Source organism: Ascaphus truei, chromosome 21 (genome assembly GCF_040206685.1).
Source record: "Ascaphus truei isolate aAscTru1 chromosome 21, aAscTru1.hap1, whole genome shotgun sequence".
NCBI lineage: Eukaryota > Metazoa > Chordata > Amphibia > Anura > Ascaphidae > Ascaphus > Ascaphus truei.
In genome coordinates, this window is record NC_134503.1 from 4,068,087 (window position 1) to 4,088,776 (window position 20,690).

The 20,690-nt window shown below is 52.6% G+C and overlaps 1 protein-coding gene and 1 long non-coding RNA gene across 2 annotated transcripts in view; both read left to right on the forward strand.

Moving 5' to 3' along the window:
• Positions 1-17,400, forward strand: part of ENG (endoglin) — a 58,663-nt gene extending 41,263 nt beyond the window's left edge. Inside the window, exons 5-15 of the mRNA XM_075578531.1 lie at positions 593-758; positions 1,747-1,879; positions 2,559-2,727; positions 3,467-3,588; positions 5,318-5,449; positions 7,464-7,496; positions 11,520-11,627; positions 13,229-13,447; positions 14,238-14,310; positions 15,924-16,025; positions 16,653-17,400. Coding sequence (XP_075434646.1) covers positions 593-758; positions 1,747-1,879; positions 2,559-2,727; positions 3,467-3,588; positions 5,318-5,449; positions 7,464-7,496; positions 11,520-11,627; positions 13,229-13,447; positions 14,238-14,310; positions 15,924-16,025; positions 16,653-16,771 — 1,376 coding nt within the window. The 3' untranslated portion in view covers positions 16,772-17,400. The remainder of the gene's footprint in view (positions 1-592; positions 759-1,746; positions 1,880-2,558; positions 2,728-3,466; positions 3,589-5,317; positions 5,450-7,463; positions 7,497-11,519; positions 11,628-13,228; positions 13,448-14,237; positions 14,311-15,923; positions 16,026-16,652) is intronic.
• A 172-nt stretch (positions 17,401-17,572) lies between these two features.
• LOC142471981 (uncharacterized) lies at positions 17,573-19,595 on the forward strand. The gene is made up of 2 exons (XR_012789562.1): positions 17,573-18,484; positions 18,561-19,595. It is a non-coding gene; the product is annotated as an uncharacterized LOC142471981 (long non-coding RNA).
• The last annotated feature ends 1,095 nt before the right edge of the window (positions 19,596-20,690 follow it).

Consider the following 20,690-nt stretch of genomic DNA (forward strand, 5'->3'; position numbering starts at 1 on the left):
GAGGGGAGGGGTGAGTGCTGTGTATGTGAGGGGATGGGTGAGTGCTGTGTATGTGAGGAGAGGGGTGAGTGCTGTGTATGTGAGGGGATGGGTGAGTGCTGCGTATGTGAGGGGATGGGTGAGTGCTGTGTATGTGAGGAGAGGGGTGAGTGCTGTGTATGTGAGGAGAGGGGTGAGTGCTGTGTATGTGAGGGGATGGGTGAGTGCTACGTATGGGAGGGGATGGGTGAGTGCTGCGTATGTGAGGGGAGGGGTGAGTGCTGTGTATGTGAGGAGAGGGGTGAGTGCTGTGTATGTGAGGAGAGGGGTGAGTGCTGTGTATGTGAGGGGATGGGTGAGTGCTGTATATGAGAGGAGAGGGTGAGTGAGACCTTACAACACTAAATCATATGCCGCTATATATCCATGGCCACTAATGTATATATAAAAGGTCCCTATATCACAGAGCATTATAGAAGCTCCATGTATAAATATCACAGAGGCCTTTATATATAACTAAGACCCCTATATATCAATGGGTCACACCAGGTGCCCAGTGAACTTCCATCCTCCCTCTTTCCTACAAGCAGCTGATGGGTTCTGTCTCCCGCAGACCTCGGTACTCGGACCTCCTGTGTCCTGCAGGAGAACTTCAGGTCCACGGGGATCCTGGAGAGCGAGTTCCTGGCCACGGAAGTGAGTGGCTGCCAGATCTCCGGCTCCAGCAGCATGAAAAAGGCCTACATCCTACACGTGACTCACCCCTTCCCTAAACCCAGGTAACGTGACGTACACTGCAGAGGATTCTGGGTAATGTCCGGGGGTGGGGGGGGAGACCGGCAGGGAAAATATTTGTAATCTCAGATTTTAAACCACTCGCTGCCAGAGGGGCCAGAACCGCATTGCAGACAGTGAGGGGTTAATGCTGCTGATACCCGACTGCAGCCTCTATTCAGTCACAGAAAAAGGAGAACCCTACAGCGCAAATACAGAAAGGACAAAAAAACACACAACATTGTGTAATCAGTATACTAGAGGAACAATCTGTGCACCATGTAACTCCCCCCAACTCCTCCTACTGACTCTCCCCAAGGTGCATGCTGGGGCAGAGACGCAGAATGTGATACATCTCATCATAATCTGTGCCCCATGTAACTCCCCCCAACTCCTCCTACTGACTCTCCCCAAGGTGCATGCTGGGACAGAGACGCAGAATGTGATACATCTCATCATAATCTGTGTCCCATGTAACTCCTCCCCAACACCTCCTACTGACTCTCCCCAAGGTGCAAGCTGGGACAGAGACGCAGAATGTGATACATCTCATTATAATCTGTGCCCCATGTAACTCCCCCCAACTCCTCCTACTGACTCTCCCCAAGGTGCATGCTGGGACAGAGACGCAGAATGTGATACATCTCATTATAATCTGTGCCCCATGTAACTCCCCCCAACTCCTCCTACTGACTCTCCCCAAGGTGCATGCTGGGACAGAGACGCAGAATGTGATACATCTCATTATAATCTGTGCACCATGTAAATCACCCCCCCCCCCCCCCCACAACTCCTCCTACTGACTCTCCCCAAGGTGCAAGCTGGGGCAGACGGGGCAAAATTGGAGCTAAATTATTTTATATACATGGATGAAAATGCCCTGTTTTTTCTCCAAAATTGCCTTGATACAGAGGCCCTAAGATTTTTTTTGGGGGGGGAGGGGGCAGATTGAGGCACCATGTGGTTAACTCACCCCTGGACTTTTTCTGCCAGCTCTACCCCAATAAAGGTGAAGGTGGACGCCACCAACGATCCATGCGCGGTGGGTGACGAGAACATGGTATTCCTCAAGAGCGAGGAGGTCTACTCTTGGCTCATCCAATCTAAGCACTCATTCAAGATCGAGGTGAGAGCCTGGAGGCAGAGTCTCCATGCTAGGGGCCCTTGTAGGGATGGCAGGGAGTGAGGCAAACTGTTTACTCTTTCTCCCATAGCCATTCTCCCCAAATCTTTCCTCCTTCCCTCTAGGTCTGCTTTCCGGTCGATTCCTCTCTTTCTCTCTCTTTCCTTCTCTTTCTTTCTTTCTTTCTCTCTCTTTCTTTCTCTTTCTTTCTCTCTCCTTCTCTCCTTCTCTCTTTCTCTCTCTTTCTCTCTCTTTCTCTCTCTCTCTCTCTCTCTCTCTCTCTCTCTCTCTCTCTCTCTCTCTCTCTCTCTCTCTCTCTTTCTCTCTCTCTCTCTCTCTCTCTCTCTCTCTTTCTCTCTTTCTCTCTTTCTCTCTCTTTCTTTCTCTCATTCTTTTTCTCTCTTTCTCTCTCTTTCTTGCTCTCTCTTTCTCTCTCTTTCTCTCTCTCTCTTTCTTTTTCTCTCTCTTTCTCTCTCTTTCTCTCTCTCTCTTTCTTTTTCTCTCTCTTTCTCTCTCTTTCTCTCTCTTTCTCTCTCTTTCTCGCTCTCTCTTTCTCTCTTTCTTTCTCTCTCTCTCTTTCTCTCCCTGTTCCTTTCTCAGTTCTTCTATCTTTCCATACCTGCTTCTCCCCGTCTCCCTCCCCCGACTCTGTCTTTCTCACCCTTTTCCTTTGTCTTTTCAGGCAAGTGGCGAATACAAGATCCAGGCCTTTGGGGATTATATGTTGCAGGGTGTAACTCTCCCCGATACCAAGGAGAGTCTGATCAGTTACGTCCTGGACAAAGGATTCAAGAGTATATTGTACCTGGAGCTCGCCGATTCCATTTCTGTCACTGTGCCGATGGCCTGTGGTGAGTGACGTCCAGGCCCACGCACATAGAGGGCAGTGTACAAACATTATTTGGTGCAATTCTGGAGCAAAAAAGTGCACAAGGTATAAAATTACACTGAAAGCATCAGAGTTATTTTCTTTGAGATATCTGGTGTAGTTTTTTTGCCTAAGAAATTGGGCCAGTCTTGGACCAAAGACTCAGAGGCCCCTATTCAGTAAGCTGTGAAGACGTCTTCCCCATCTTGGAGGAGAGTTCAGCACCGTTTCAAATGATTGAGGTTTAAATCTTACCTGGCGTGACGGCAAATTAGAGAGGCCAAACGCACAGACCTGCGTACGGAACCGGCAAACAAGCGCGCTGATTACCAGGCGCACAGACTCGCTTATAACCGGCTCACAGGCATGCACAATCTTAACCCTTTCGTTGCCAGGCGGCCCAGCAACGCAATGCTCTGTGGCGAGAGAGTTAATTATTTAATCCTACAAATGTCACGTGTTCTGTCTTCCATACATGGCAATATAATGTCACCCTGGAACCCCATATGGCGTGTACGCATGGTGGCCACTAGAACAGGCTACATAACATTTTCACATCCACGCATTTCCAAGGTGGCGCCTTCGTCTCTCATAGAACCAGGTGGGAGGATTGGGGACACCGGCAAAGGTGTACTGGCTGGGGACAGTCCAAAAGTAATGCAGGGCAGGTAACATTCTGTAAGGGAAACCCTCTGACCTCTTCCACCCCTGCCCCCCTACAGTGGCCAAGGAGGGGAACACAGCACCTCCCACCATGTCAACACAAAAAACAGTGCAGCTGGTCTATTGTACGAAGTGTAATGATACACACATGGAGGTGACGCTGGAGAAGACATTCTTCCAGGTAAGGAAGGGAGGAGACCGGGGACAACTGTGAGGGGTCTGAAATCGGGCAGCTCACCCCATCCACAGGAGCTTGCCTGCGTGCCTGCGTGCCTGCGTGCCTGCGCGCCTGCGCGTCTGCGCGCCTGGGGGAGCACGTGGAGCAGCAGATGTAGCTCACTTAGATTTATATACAGAATTGCAACCTTCTCCTAGTCCTGAAATGCAGAACCAGCAGATGTGTCCAAACAAACAGAATAGATGTCCTTAAGTGGATTGTTGGCTTTGTTTTTTTTATTTTTTATTAACATGTATCTGTTTTAAGTGTTTCTTCTTTGTCTTAGTATAGCATTATTATTACGTGCGCTAAAACGTGCGCTTAAGGCCTATTGTTCTGCTGCTATCAGACACAGTTCAGATACTTTTTGCCCACCAACCAGGCAAACTCTCAATACACCTAACCCATAGCCCGACCATAATGTTCCCACCCCCTGCCCACTAACCAGGCAAGCTCTCAATGCACCTAACCCATAGCCCGACCATAATGTTCCCACCCCTGCCCACCAACCAGGCAAGCTCTCAATACACCTAACCCATAGCCCGACCATAATGTTCCCACCCCTGCCCACCAACCAGGCAAGCTCTCCATACACCTAACCCATAGCCGACCATAATGTTCCCACCCCCTGCCCACCAACCAGCCAAGCTCTCAATACACCTAACCCATAGCCCGACCATAATGTTCCCACCCCTGCCCACCACAAAGACATCTTAACAATTACTCTATGCCCATCACATGAAATGTTCCACACTGTATGTAACCCACCCTTATTTTACTAACTAATGTACAGCGCCCTGTATAAGGGAGCTATATACATGTTGTTATACATAAATACACTGCAATGCCATGCGTTGCAGGCTGCTCCATGGCTGACGGGCTAATGTCCCTGTATACACTGTGTATACTGTCACACTTGTGTAAGGTCCTGGGAAGCAAAACATTTACTGTGTCAATGAAACTCTAAATGTGTATTCTCAGAAGCAGTTACACTAACAAACACGGGCAGCACTGAGGCCGGAGCGTCGTCAGCAAGGGCCTCACCTGTCCGCGCTCCCCCCTCACCTGTCCGTGCTCCTCCCCCCTCACCTGTCCGCGCTCCTCCCCCCTCACCTGTCCGCGCTCCTCCCTCGCCTGTCCGCGCTCCTCCCCCCTCACCTGTCCGCGCTCCTCCCCCCTCACCTGTCCGCGCTCCTCCCTCACCTGTCCGCGCTCCTCCCTCACCTGTCTGCGCTCCCCCCTCACCTGTCCGCGCTCCCCCCCTCACCTGTCCGCGCTCCTCCCCCCTCACCTGTCCGCGCTCCTCCCCCTTCACCTGTCCGCGCTCCTCCCTCACCTGTCCGCGCTCCTCCCTCACCTGTCCGCGCTCCTCCCTCACCTGTCCGCGCTCCCCCCTCACCTGTCCGCGCTCCCCCCTCACCTGTCCGCGCTCCCCCCTCACCTGTCCGCGCTCCTCCCTCACCTGTCCGCGCTCCTCCCTCACCTGTCCGCGCTCCTCCCTCACCTGTCCGCGCTCCTCCCTCACCTGTTCGCGCTCCTCCCTCACCTGTCCGCGCTCCTCCCTCACCTGTCCGCGCTCCTCCCTCACCTGTCCGCGCTCCTCCCTCACCTGTCCGCGCTCCTCCCTCACCTGTCCGCGCTCCTCGTTCACCTGTCCGCGCTCCTCCCTCACCTGTCTGCGCTCCTCCCTCAGGCACACAACACCACTGAAATAACCTTGGAAGACCCTGACTGCAAAGCAATGGACAACGGAGACTCCTTCAAACTGATGACCAGCTCCGAGGGCTGTGCGACGAAGAAAGACGAGACCGGCCTCCACAACACGGTGAGCGGGTAAAGGGGGGGTGGGGGTGGGGTGTCCAGTACGGCCAGTCAAAGCTGCTTGGGATGGACCCAGGTTTCTAAGACCCAGATCCACAGGTCCGGTGTTGACGTGACAAGGTGCTAACCTAAATTAACACCTCGTTAATAATTAAGATGTATCTTCAAAGCTCATTAAGATTAGGTTGTGATTCTTGTTTTGGGTTGGAGAGGCCCTTGCGTTACCTATACGGACGCTGGTGATATAAGGTCCCTTATAGTTAACGCAGGAATTTAACGTGACGTGAGGAGATCTTCTCTCGCTCCCTCTCACATAACCCGTGTTATCAGGGTCCGGATGGGAGTAACGCCCCCTTTGGGTAAGACGGCGTAACGCCATGTTATCAGGGTCCGGATGGGAGTAACGCCCCCTTTGGGTAAGACGGCGTAACGCCATGTTATCAGGGTCCGGATGGGAGTGACGCCCCCTTTGGGTAAGACGGCGTAACGCCATGTTATCAGGGTCCGGATGGGAGTGACGCCCCCTTTGGGTAAGACGGCGTAACGCCATGTTATCAGGGTCCGGATGGGAGTAACGCCCCCTTTGGGTAAGACGGCGTAACGCCATGTTATCAGGGTCCGGATGGGAGTGACGCCCCCTTTGGGTAAGACGGCGTAACGCCGTGTTATCGGGGTCCGGATGGGAGTGACGCCCCCTTTGGGTAAGACGGCGTAACGCCATGTTATCGGGGTCCGGGTGGGAGTGACGCCCCCTTTGGGTAAGACGGCGTAACGCCGTGTTATCAGGGTCCGGATGGGAGTAACGCCCCCTTTGGGTAAGACGGCGTAACGCCATGTTATCAGGGTCCGGGTGGGAGTAACGCCCCCTTTGGGTAAGACGGCGTAACGCCGTGTTATTTGAAGCTAACGCGAGGCGGTGCCAACGTAACCAGCTGGCATTAGCCACGTTGGCTGTATATAAGCCCAGGACGCACCGTTTGGCTGGGGAGACTGCCCTTGGCTGCGTGGCTCTGTTCCGGGGTGCTCCCGTATCCGAATAGAGGTCATCCATGCAGTACCCACTGAGCAGGTACAGTGCCAGCATCCACCTCCCGGTGGGCCTAAAGCAGGGTGCCCCATCGCGTTTCTTTTGAAGCCCACCTCCTTATTAATGAGCCCACATCCTTATTAATGAGCCCACCTCCTTATTAAAGGGCCCACCTCCTTATTAAAGGGCCCACCTCCTTATTAAAGGGCCCACCTCCTTATTAAAGGGCCCACCTCCTTATTAAAGGGCCCACCTCCTTATTAATGAGCCCACCTCCTTATTAATGAGCCCACCTCCTTATTAAAGGGCCCCTTTGTTACGATTTACAGGTGCACAGCACATTGGTTTTATTCAATAAGCAAAAATCAACAAGGTATTCGTTAATCAGATATCAGTCTGAGAAACAGACGCCCTGCACAGAGAGAACTCAGAACGGCTCGTTTAACCTGCCCGTTAAGCCTGTGCCAATGAGATATACAGCGGCCCTTGTTTTCGCGTACAATTAGCTTTGTGGATACGCGCTAACCTCAGGGGACATCACGCCCGGTACTGATATTGATCACGGCCATTATTAGAGCCCAGCTAATGGAGGTCTGAAGATCTGGGTATGAGAGAAGGCCGAGGCTCTCGGAACGTCCGAGGCATCTCAACAGGGAGGACAATGGGCAGACAGCGGGCGTCCAAAATGTTCCCCTCCCTGTAACGTTACCTGTAGTTTGAGTTGTTGAAGCCTTTAGCTATGGTAACTGAAGAGAGAATCCCAGTATTCTGGGTGCTGTTTTTATCTGGTAACGGGGACGCTTCTTTCTGCCCCTGTTTATTTGGGGGGAGAGAGATTTTGATCAATTGAGATTTGATTGTGAGCTCTGCGGGCAAAGATTCAATTTGCTGGTACCCCTGTTTTTTAATCAATATTTATTTCTGATTTGAATTATCCTAGCGTGGTATTTATTGTGAGTAAAATAACCGTTTCTTTATCCCTTTTCTACAGCTGCAGATTAAAGCCCCGGCGTTGCCTTTCTCGGTAAGTGACCTTAAGTGGGTTGCATAGAAAGTAGCGGTACTGTGCTGTACTGTATCACGTTTCAAGAAATTCCAAATCTATGCAAGATTGGGACTAAAAGCTGGCTGGACTTCATGTTAGAAAGGAATGTTTTTACAACGCAGTTTTTGTTTTATTAAATGAAAAACAGATGGAGACTTTTTTCAAATAAATTCCTTTTTTTTCTTTAAAGAACGCAGAACCAAAAAAAAAATCAACAAGTTTCAGCAGGATTACTGTTTAAAACAAAGACAATAACTACAATATAATCAACTGATTTAGCAGGCACCCTCTCCGCTGCCAGCAATGCAGAGGTTAACTGCTTCAGTATGGACAGTTATTGGTCTCTGTGGCCAATACCTGCTGCTGCCCGCAGCGACCCATATATATATATATATATATATATATATATATACACATATATATATATATATATATATATATATATATATATATATATATATATATATATATATACAGTGTTCGACAAATCACCCAAAAATCTACTCGCCCAACCCAAAAATCTACTCGCCACCTAGTCCCGCCCCTAATCCCGCCCCCAACCCCGCCCCCAACCCCGCTTTAAAATAAAATATATAAATAAAATACATTTAATAAATTCCTAGTCAGAACAACATTCGTTTTTGACATAAATGTATTTATTGTATTACATTATACTACAATTAGTCCTTGTTACATGTGTGTGTGTAAATGTCGGATCTAGAAATAAAAGCCAGGTGTGAATGACTAGTTTCCTGAACCCCTTAACCAATGTCTGGATGTCCCCGCTTCACAATATCTAAAGCAGCAATCCCACCTGGGATCTTACCTGATCCGCAGTCCCTCAATGTCCAGGTACGCTCATTCCCGCAATGTTATACATTGGGGAGGTGTTCATTACCTGTCTTCTGGGTTAGGGGGGGGTTCCGATGTCTTCCGTGTGAAGCTTGAGCCAGATCTGGAAGAAAGCAGTATAGGGTAGTTAAGATTTCGGTGTAGTATAGGGCAGTTAAGATATATAGGGTAAATAAGAGATCCAGAGTGTGAGTGACAGAGAGAGAGAGTGTGGGAGTGACAGAGAGAGAGAGTGTGGGGGAGAGAGAGAGAGAGTGTGGGGGAGAGAGAGAGAGAGAGCGTGTGGGGGAGAGGGAGAGAGAGAGTGTTGGGGAGAGGGAGAGAGAGTGTGGGGGAGAGAGGGAGAGAGAGTGTGGGGGAGAGAGGGAGAGAGAGTGTGGGGGAGAGAGGGAGAGAGAGTGTGGGGGAGAGAGGGAGAGAGAGTGTGGGGGAGAGAGGGAGAGAGTGTGGGGGAGAGAGGGAGAGAGAGTGTGGGGGAGAGAGAGAGAGTGTGGGGGAGAGAGAGAGAGAGAGTGTGGGGGAGAGAGAGAGTGTGGGGAGAGAGAGAGAGAGAGAGAGAGAGAGAGAGTGTGGGGGAGAGAGAGAGAGAGAGAGTGTGGGGGAGAGAGAGAGAGAGTGTGTGGGAGAGAGTGTGGGGGGGAGAGAGAGCATGTGGGGGGGAGAGAGAGCATGTGGGGGGGAGAGAGAGCGTGTGGGGGGGAGAGAGAGAGTGTGGGGGGGGAGAGAGAGAGTGTGGGGGGGAGAGAGAGAGTGTGGGGGGGGGGAGAGAGAGTGTGTGGGGGGGAGAGAGAGAGTGTGTGGGGGGGAGAGAGAGTGTGGGGGAGACAGAGAAGAGAAACGGTGGGTGACACACACAGAGGGTGGGTGATACACAGAGAGAGAGGCTGGGTGAGTGACTGGCTGGTTGAGTGGTTTGCTGGGTGAGTGGCTGGGTGGGGCAGGGGTGACTGGGTGGGTGAGTGACTGACACTGACTGGGGGTGGGGGGTGACTGACACTGACTGGGGGTGGGGGGGTGACTGACACTGACTGGGGGTGGGGGGGGTGACTGACACTGACTGGGGTTGGGGGGGTGACTGACACTGACTGGGGGTGGGGGGGTGACTGACACTGACTGGGGGTGGGGGGGTGACTGACACTGACTGGGGGTGGGGGGTGACTGACACTGACTGGGGGTGGGGGGGTGACTGACACTGACTGGGGGTGGGGGGGTGACTGACACTGACTGGGGGTGGGGGGGTGACTGACACTGACTGGGGGTGGGGGGGTGACTGACACTGACTGGGGGTAGGGGGGGTGACTGACACTGACTGGGGTGGGGGGGTGACTGACACTGACTGGGGGTGGGGGGGTGACTGACACTGACTGGGGTGGGGGGGCGACTGACACTGACTGGGGTTGGGGGGGTGACTGACACTGACTGGGGTGGTGACTGACACTGACTGGGGGTGGGGGGGTGACTGACACTGACTGGGGGTGGGGGGGTGACTGACACTGACTGGGGGTGGGGGTGACTGACACTGACTGGGGGTGGGGGGTGACTGACACTGACTGGGGGTGGGGGTGACTGACACTGACTGGGGGTGGGGGGTGACTGACACTGACTGGGGTTGGGGGGTGACTGACAGGGGGGGGGAGACTGACTGACTGGGGGGGTGACTGACTGGGGGGAGGTTACTGACTGGGGGGGGGGTTACTGACTTGGGGGGACCTCTGGTGTCACACACACACACATTCTCCCACACACACACACATACACATTCTCACACACACACATTCTCCCACACACACACACATACACATTCTCACACACACACAGGGGAGGAAAGGCCGCGACCAGCACCACGCAAATCCCCCACCCACCCGCGCCCATCTCCCGCTCGTGTGGGGGGCAGGCCGACATCCCCCCCCCCCCAATCAGCAGGGTGGGTGGGAGGCACGTGGCGAGGTATCCCCCACTGGGCGCCCCAGGTGACAGTCAGCCCCGCCGTGGCCGCCACTGCCCTGCTCCCCTCGCCGGCATGTCACAGTGCACGGCCAAGCTGCAGGCTGCTTCTTCCCCCCCAGCCCGCGGCGGCATGATGCTCGTGGCGGGGGGGGGGCCAGGCCGACATCCCCCCACCTCATGCGGCGGCTGCGCCATCATGAAGGTAGGGGACGCATGGGAGGCACGTGGTGAGGGCCGAGCCCCCCCCCCCCGCAAGCCAACCGGGCTGCAGCAGCGGGGACCTCCCGCCCCTGACATCGATCGGTGGATCGAGGGGAAGGCGACAGGAGGAGGGGAAGGGGACAGGAGCAGGAAGAGGGGAAGGTAGCAGGAGGAGGGGACAGGGGAATGGAGCAGGGGACAGGAGGAGGGGACAGGGGACAGGAGCAGGGGACAGGAGGAGGGGACAGGAGCAGGGGAATGGGACAGGAGAGCTTCCGCGGTGGGGAGTAGGGAGCCATGTGGGGACCAGGGGGATCGCAGGGAAGGAGCAGAGGGGCCGCAGCATGGAGAATACTTACCCTCCAACAGAGCTCCAGGCAGAATGGCCGCTCGTTGGGGGCGGGCTCATATAGAGCCTGGCCGCGCGCCCACAAAGCCTGGAGCGCGCGCCAATCAGGAGTCAGGTAGGGGAGTTTTTTTTTTTTTTTTTTTTTTAGCGCGAGCAGGGAAATTTCAGCGCGAACGGGGGAATTTAAAAAAAAAACACGTGTGCTGCTTGGGCCAATAGTTACTCGCCCGGGGGTTAAATCCACCCGCCCCGGGCGAGTAAATGTATACAATTGTCGAACACTGTATATATATATATAGATTAAAATACAAATTATCATAAAGATCAGATTTGATGTTAATTTCAGGAACCTGTGTATAAGGAGAGGCCCCTATAGAATCAGAAATTATTTGATTATCTTACAAGAATAACTTTTCTATAAAGGAGTGAAAATAATAACGTGAAATGGAGTGGGGGCGCAGGAGAGTGGGGGCGCAGGAGAGTGGGGGGGCAGGAGAGTGGGGGGGCAGGAGAGTGGGGGGGGCAGGAGAGTGGGGAGCAGGAGCGTGGGGGCGCAGGAGAGTGGGGGGGCAGGAGAGTGGGGGGGCAGGAGAGTGGGGCGCAGGAGAGTGGGTTCTGAGCCCTGGACTTCACCTCTCCGTCCTCTCTCTCAGATGCCCATCTCGTGCTCCCCTCCCCTCGTCCAGCTGGAGTTGTTCGACAGCCCGGAGTTCAACACGACCGTAACTGTGCTCCAAACTGACAAGGCCGCCTATGGGAAGGTACCCGAGATTCTGTTTGCTTCCTGCTCTATAGGTGCTGTTTCCTACCCTATAAAAGTGCTATGTGTTTCCCACCCTATAGGTGCCATTTCCCACCCCCCCCATGGGTGGGTATGTGTATTCCCTGCTCTATAGATGTTATGTTTCCCGCCCTATATGTGCTACGTGTTCCCTGCGGTGTTATTTAGGATCCTAATTTTCTGAATTCCGTTCTTTTTGCTTTTTGTGATGAATAAAAAAGTATAAGATAATAAAATAACGCGAGTAGGATTAACTCGAGAGGAACATTCCCGGACAAACCCCAAAAATAATAAACAAATAAAACACAAGAAATCGGCATTCCAGCCGGTAACGAGAATGACCTGGATCTGCGAGCGACGTTTCCCAGCGATGAAGACGAGGGGTCCTTTACCTGCTGGGAGTTTGTGTTGTTTTGTGTACCTAACCCCCAAGCAGATGCCTTGATCCCCCATTAATGTCCTGGTGGGGGGAGGTAGGGGGGCAGGCTGTGGTCCCCTAGCAAGAAATCACAATAGCTCCAAGTTCCACCTATGGATTTAGCCTGGTAAAGTCCGTATAATGTTATTATTGGTAGTATATACAGTACTGTGGTCTGGATATATTCGGCAGTTACACGAGCTGGTGCAGATTAGTGACCGGTGTCTTCACGTGTAGTAAACTTGATAGAGATAAGGACTTACGGGGTAAATAACGGGGTATTACTGGACAACTGGCAGGGGTATATGCACAACAGAGGAGACTTGATCTGAAGCCCCTTCACCACATGGAAGTCCCACCTCCGCCCCCGTTTGGTCCCGCTCCGGCGAGATGCAGCGTCTCGTAGTCCGCAGTCCGTGCTGGAGCTGTATATAAACTCCCGGTATATTGGAGCCTCCACGCTGTCACACTGCGGTCTCATGTAACGCTGCGCTGGATCTAACCGCCGTCCCGTCACCGGTCAGATGACGCGTGTAGTCGACGCCGGAACCCGCATCCACTGTTGAAGCGCCACTCCAAGCGGAAGATTTGCACAATGAAAAAACTGTAGATTGGTTGGACAGCTTTTCGGACGACAACTCGCACAACTCGCACAACTCGCACAACTCGCACAACTCGCACAACTCGCACAACTCGCACAACTCACCGGGTAGTGTAAAAATAAAAACGTTTTATTGAATTAATGTTAAAAAAAAGAAAAAACTTTCTAGGGACAGAACAGGGACAAAATTCTCCTCCCACCCTACACAGCACTTTCTCACGGAGTCGCCTTCAGAAAGCGCTGTGTAGCGTGAAACGCGCGGGAGACTTTTGTCCCTGTTCTGTCCCTAGAATGTTTTAGTTTTTTTTAACATGTAACCCAATAAAACTTTTTTATTTCTACACTACCCGGTGAGTTGTGTGAGTTGTGTGAGTTGTGTGAGTTGTGTGAGTTGTGTGAGTTGTGTGGTGCCCTTTTTGTCCGGATAGCTGTCCAACCAATCTACAGTTTTTTCATTGTGGTCCCCTAGCATGTTGCTATTTCATGGCAACTCAACCATAAGACAAACATCCGTGGTGTGACTTCAAGCTGTGCTTCCTCGCCTCTCTCTTCCGCCCTTCAGGTGTCGGCCAGCATGGAGCCGTGCAAACCCGTGCAGCTGACGGAGTGCTTTCTGCAGGTGGAGGGCGAGCGACAGGTGGTGAGTGCAGTCCGACAGCTGGTGGATTCCAATACGATGAGGACCTGGACCTTTCACCTCGAGCACAGAGCTCCCCCGGACACTGCCTCACGCCTCGGGGAACTGATCTGCACCCTCTGCCTGTCTGAGAAAGCCTCTCCGGTGAGTGCACCTAGTGACATGGATTGGAAGGGGAGCTTCACTTGTGAACAGCGGCACCGAAGGGTGCTCTCGGATTGCATAAGCCAGTGGTTCCCTGTCTTTTCAAACCAATCCTCCCCTCAAAAACCGTTTGTACCCCTTGTTCTGTATTCGGTGCACAGAGCAGGATGTCCATTTGGCTGCTTGTACCCCCCACAACTTACTATAAAAGATAGTGGAATAAATTAATTAGGCCACTTTCTGTCACTCTTCCTGACTCCCCCTCCATTTGTCAATGTTCCCCCTTTTCTTTGGCACCTTCTGTTTCTCCTCATGCCCGTGTCCCCACTCTCATCCTGGGCCATGAAGGGGGGAAGCGATGCAACCTCCCAGGTTAGGGAAAACGGACATAGGTTAACCTATGACCCCAGAGGTAGGCATCTCTCCCAGGCCTCTTTGAATATGCTATTAAGCTCTGTAGAAGGGACCAGCTCCATTCAAATGGGTGGGACTGAAACCTTCTCCCGCACGGGGAAGCAATTTCACAGCATATTCAATAAAAAGGTCCTTAAGTGCCACCTCTCCGGGCAAGAGGTGCGTGTTACATTGATTTACTTCACAAGGCAGCAGAAATGGAGTATTAGTGGAAACACTGGTGTATGAGTTACTGAGCACAGCACTGGGTGGAATATTGTTAGTGGGGTGGCTAGTGTATTCCTTATAGCTTGGGGGTATTGTTACCCCCGGGGTATAATTTGAGTGGTTTTCGTTGGTTCCTGACTCTCTGTCCCCTGCTCTCTCCCTCTCTCAGGAATGCCCTCCACAAAGTCTCCTGCAGAGCTCATTGACCGTGACGATCACCCGCCTTGGATCCACAGATCGGGGTAAATCTGCTGCTCCCCCTTTCCCACCGCGTCAGGGAGAGATAGACACAGGGGGGGCAGAGAGACAGAGCCTATCTGCTGCATGTAGGGTGGCACCACGTCTGTTGAGTCTGACCCACTCACCACAGGGTGACACACAGACAATAGCGATGTACAACCTATCATTTCTGTCTCACTGAGTGGCACACAGAAGGGACTTGTTACCCATTGCGTGTGTACCTGCATGGTTACAGTGGCAGACCCTTTGAGTTTATCCGCTTGTCACTGTGCCATAGAAGGGACACAGAATGAAACATCTATGGTTTATCTAACGCAGTTGGTGATCTTGACCCGTTCAAATTCAGCGAGCGTCGCGGCAGACGGGTGACTGGACTTCAGTAGTTTCCTCGCTGGGTTCCGGCTGGGGTGTTTTTTCTATGAGCCACAGGCAGTAGCTGCAGACTCCACCGCCCCTCAGCCCCTGTGATGTCACAGACGGGGAGCGGTCAGTACCGGGGCAGCCGCTGACCTCAGGAAGGAGTGCGCACTGACCCCAGCCCCGCGGGAGGGGAGATAAGAAGGGAGGAAGGAAGCGACAGGAAGCCAAAATAAACACCAGAGCCAGGGCCACAGGAAAGAGATAGCAAATGCTCATCACCGCAGCTCACACACGTACACGGGCGGGAGCACGTCAGGGACACGGGGGTGCCTGGCTGCCAACACGCATGCTAAACACATGTCGCAGGGGAGGAATCACATTAAAACACATGTAACTTAATAGGAAACACCTAATTGCTGCCATTCACCAGCAATGTGCAAGGTAAATAACTATACACTATATAAAATTACTGCACACAATAAAAATATCGTTATGTAGCAAAAAAAAAAAATATGACATCCAAGGAGATGCACGGAGTGACAGCCAAAGGTTTAGCACGTCACACGTCACACGTCACACGTCACACGTCACACGTCACACGTCACACGTCACACGTCACACGTCACACGTCACACGTCACACGTTCAAAGGGCAAAGCAAAAGTGCACAGAACTAGCGTGGAAATAGGCTGGAAAATGCACAGATTGGAAGCAGAGTTACAAATTATGCAGAACGGGCGAGGAAAGGCCAAAAACATGGAGCAGTGGGTTCTGGGAGGACATGGCTCTGCAGCCTGTGTTCTGGGGTATCCGGAGACCACACGGTTCTTTAATAACCCATGTTTTGTTTTGGATGTATGTTTTAAATGTTAATACTTCATTACCATAAATGATTTATAATATATGCAGCTGTTAGTTTATTTGGAAAATGTCAGCCCTACCCCAGCAACAGTATATTTTATTATATAGTATAAATAAATTTGGGTTTCAGTCATCATACATTTTAAGGGGATCCACAGAGTCCCTGCATGTCTAAAGGATTCTATAGGCCTTAGAAGGCCAATAACCACTGTGATAGGATATATAGGGAGTGGGGTGCAGGGCTGTGTTACAGGGGTACTCAGTAATGGCCGCTGTGGGGTGCAGGGCGGTGTTACAGGGGTACTCAGTAATGGCCGCTGTGATAGGATATATAGGGAGTGGGGTGCAGGGCGGTGTTACAGGGGTACTCAGTAATGGCTGCTGTGTCTCTTCAGATGTGGGTCTTGGCATGGCGTCTGTTCTGGGAATCACCTTCGGCGCTTTTCTGATCGGCGCACTCCTCACAGCCGCCTTGTGGTACATCTACATGCACACACGTGAGTACATACCACGCCTGCTATATTACTAGTGCACACTGCGAGTTGCGTGCGGGCTGTGCATTTGGGGGGTGGGGGGAATTATATACAAGGAGACGTTAGCCAGGACACCTCTTTTGGGCCCAGTGGATGAGGGCCATGGCTGACCACAGGTCGGGCTCCCCTTCCCTGCATGCTCGGACAAGCCAAGTCCCCACACTCAACAAGTAGGCCCTCCGTGCGGCCATTAGCCCAGGCCCCTCTGCCATGCTTACAACAGGAGTCTGGACCCCTATCCCCCACCAACAACTCAGCCGGGAGCTCGAGTCCTGCACCACAGAAAACCTAGCGGTGGGACTGACTAGGCCAGCAGTGGATCAACAAGGGCTGAAGATGATGTGACACACACACACACACACACACACACACACACACACACACACACACACACACACACACACACACACACACACACACACACACACACACACACACACACACACACACACACACACACACACGTTTGTTTGTCAGCCAGTTGTCTGCCTCGAGCGATACTTCCTAGATGATTAGCGCGAGAGAAACACAAACGTCCTGATTGAGCGACTAGCATACAAGACACTAATCCTTTATCCCCGCGTCTCTCAGGCTCGTCCAATAAGATGCAGCCAGGACCGGCAATGACCAGGGAGTCGGAAAGCAGCAGCGCAAACCCCAGCATGGGCAGCACGCAGAGCACCCCCTGCTCTACCAGCAGCCGAGCGTAACCGGGAGGGAGACCGCCAGCATCACACGGCGGCCTAGTCTGCCAGGGCCTGTTCCTACAGCGTGACCTCAACCTCCACCTGCTGTCTGATCTTAAGGGCCCCGAGCCGGCCCATAAGCAGGACGAGCTTCCACCTGACATTACTGCACCCCAACGCCGTCTGACACGCCACCGCTAACCATTTGGCGTGTGCGGCGGCGGTCAGGCAGTCCCCCGTCATTTGTAGTGTTACCAAAGGAGGCCAGGCGCCAAATGGAACAATAAGCGGCAAAGCAAGTGGAATACGCCACGGCCTACAGTGGTACCGAGCGTGTTTCCTGGTGGTCCACCGCTGAACTGTGGGGTATCGGGCCCAGGGTTCACCGTCCCCTGGTTCTGCCGACGGGGAGTTGAATTCTCTCTCGATTTTCCAAAACCGAACCCCTTTGTTGCATAAAAGGAGGCGCGGGGTTAACAAGCACACCCAGTTTTACCTTAAATTCCCTTTTTTTCCATCGCTATTTATTCAGGAACAAATACAGACTTTGGTAACTAACGAAACCACTCAGGGGAACCAGTCCAAATCTTCTTATATATCACCGGATCAGAACACAAGCAGTGGGGATGGAAACGGAGGGGAAGGTCTGGTGTCGCGGGGGGGGGGGGGAGGGGAGAAAGCGTCTGCCGGGGGGGGGGGGGGAGGGAAAGGCGTTATGATGTGGGTGGGAAAGCCTGCTGTGGGAGGTGGGGGGTTTAGAATCTGGTGGGGGGAGGCTGTATGAGGTGCGGGGGGAGAATGACAGGTTTGGGGGGGGTGGGGGGGAGGAGGCAAGGTAGGTGTGGACACGCTTACCCTTGTGAATGAATCAAAGTAAAAACACAGGGAAAACTGCGCATTTGTTAAATAATTCCTCGCAATGCGGCGGCGGGTTTCACCTCCCTGGTATTTTCTCCCTAATTTTTTTTTAGCCCCAAACTTAAATGACTACAGCTGCTAAGCCCCTCTTACTCTGTGACATCGATAGACGTCAAATAACCTTATCTGATCAGAAAAAGATGAGACATTTATCCGAAAGGCCTGTTTGTAGTCTGCATGGTAAACAGCTCTGTGCTGCCTTGCGGGTTCCCTGCTGCCTATTATATAAAAGTTCAAAACAAATACAGCGAGGAAAGAAGAAAGACCATTGGTGAATCTGCTCTAAAAGGGCATCCGCATGGAGCTCACTTTGCAACAAAGGTCATATTGGGGCGAACTGCGCCAGGCATTGGAGCCCTGGTTATTCTCCCGACGCATTTCTAACCCACGGCCCCACCAGCTACATTGTAACACCCGTTTAGGAGCGCACATATCCTGCTATATGGGAAGAAAAGCCAGAGGCACTATGCACCGTAACCTATACCGTTACAGTTATTACTTGTATTAATATGATTAATATTGGTCTGATGGTCACTGCTCACTGCAGCCGCGGGCGGGCGGGCGGGCGGTCTTCCCCGCTGCAGTGAGTGAGGGCCAACAGGGGTTGTATATATTTATTTGGGGGGGGGAGTTTATTATTTTTCCCGGTTGTAGAAAATATATTTTGCCGCGATTAGAAAAAGATATATGTTGGTACAGTATATAAATGTTTATAATTTACCCCAAAATGTTGTGTGTTCTTCCATGTTTAAATCCTGGGACAGAACCGCCAGGTGGCGACTTGAGCCTTAACCCAGGGGAGGGCCACGAAGAGGTCAGGTTGTCAGGATATCCCTGCTTCAGCACAGGTGGCTCAGTCAACGGCTCATTATGACAGCCACCTGTGCTGAAGCAGGGATATCCCGAAACCCTGACCCGTCGGTGGCCCTTGAGGACTGGCGTTGGCCGCCCCCTGCATTAACCCCTCTGCTGCCAGATGGGGAACAATGCCTTGGAGGCCCCTGGCATGAAAGGGGTTAACGGTGCAGTCCCTTCGCTGCAACAAAATTCAAGAAAACCACTTTTTTTCCCCCTTCATAAATTTTCTAAAGGACCGGCACAGAAGGGGATCCCCGCGGCACAGAAGGGGATCCCCGCGGCCGAGCGGTGCGACGCCTGCCCTCACCGGTGACGCCGGTACTGCCCGTGTAGTTAAGTCGCCCCCGTTATGCGGGCCAGTAGGAAGATCCTGTAACATTGTGTCCCAGTGTTTGCAGAACCTGCGGCCCAAAGGAGCAATCCCAGCAACGTCCTACGTGTGCGTTATAAAGAAATCCGCGCTGTGGTGTGAGATACTTACTACCCTTTTATTATTTTAAAATTCAACTCCACTTCCACTCACCCCACTTCCCAAGCATTGAGATCTTTGTAACACTTTCCTGTTTGTGATCATTTGTTGCCAAGATTCCCAGCACTTTGAGCTGCGAACTGTAACAATAGATAATGTTACCTTGGTAATATAAGAACACATTGTAGCTGCTGAGTTACACTGACTGAAGGTTTGATTTTAAACTGAAAGGCGGCCATTTAGTGTACCCCGTGAAGCAGGATTTGGCTGACTGATCACGGGAGTACAAATCGATCAGCAGTTTAGGTAATTAGTTTTCGATTCGTTTTTTTTTTTTTATTATCAAGACGCTTGGATTGTCTCTTTAGTAATCACTGAGCAAGATTTGGGTCATCTGGAATCCTCCCCCATCCTTGTAACTCAGGGAGAGGAGCGGGCGCGCGTGGCGGGGGCGAGTTAGGACATGGACACACGTAAAAAATACTGTTTAACTCCTTCCGAGGGTTAAAAGCCTTATAAGCCGACATATGCCGCCCTATAAACTTGTGTTTGAGATTATTATTACTGAATTCTTTTGTATAATAAAATATGAACCAGATAAAACAGTTGTGTTGCTTTTATAAATCCTACGTGTAAATGCGGACGCTAGCGCAGATTACATGTGTTAGAGCTCCTGTCCCACATATCAACAGAAAAGATTTCCCACAAAACTGGGTAATTCTGCAGGGGGGGTGCTATCAAAACCAACACAAGCCCCCCCCCCCCGAGAGGCGACCACACACAGGTGCCGAGGGCTCCCCGGTAACACACACGGGTGCCGAGGGCTCCCCGGTAACACACACGGGTTCCGAGGGCTCCCCGGTAACACACACGGGTGCCGAGGGCTCCCCGGTAACACACACGGGTGCCGAGGGCTCCCCGGTAACACACACGGGTGCCGAGGGCTCCCCGGTAACACACACGGGTGCCGAGGGCTCCCCGGTAACACACACGGGTGCCGAGGGCTCCCCGGTAACACACACGGGTGCCGAGGGCTCCCCGGTAACACACACGGGTGCCGAGGGCTCCCCGGTAACACACACGGGTGCCGAGGGCTCCCCGGTAACACACACCGGTGCCGAGGGCTCCCCGGTAACACACACGGGTGCCGAGGGCTCCCCGGTAACACACACGGGTGCCGAGGGCTCCCCGGTAACACACACGGGTGCCGAGGGTTCCCCGGTAACACACACCGGTGCCGAGGGCTCCCCGGTAGCACACACCGGTGCCGAGGGCTCCCCGGTAACACACACGGGTGCCGAGGGCTCCCCGGTAGCACACACGGGTGCCGAGGGCTCCCCGGTAGCACACACCAGTGCCGAGGGCTCCCCGGTAGCACACACCGGTGCCGAGGGCTCCCCGGTAGCACACACACCGGTGCCGAGGGCTCCCCGGTAACACACACCGGTGCCGAGGGCTCCCCGGTAACTTGAATTATAATGAAGAGGGAAGTTGCTACTTTTGCAACTTTGGCTAGTAATGGGTTCTCAACTGAAGACCCCCCCAAGCAGGTCAGGTTTTAAGGATATCCCTGCTTCAGCACAGGGAGTTCAATCAGAGGTTCAGTCTTTTGACTGCACCACCTGTGCTGAAGCAGGGATATCCTTAAAACCCGAAAGGCAAATATTCCTGTGCGCTCAATTCAGCAGTGGTGGCGCT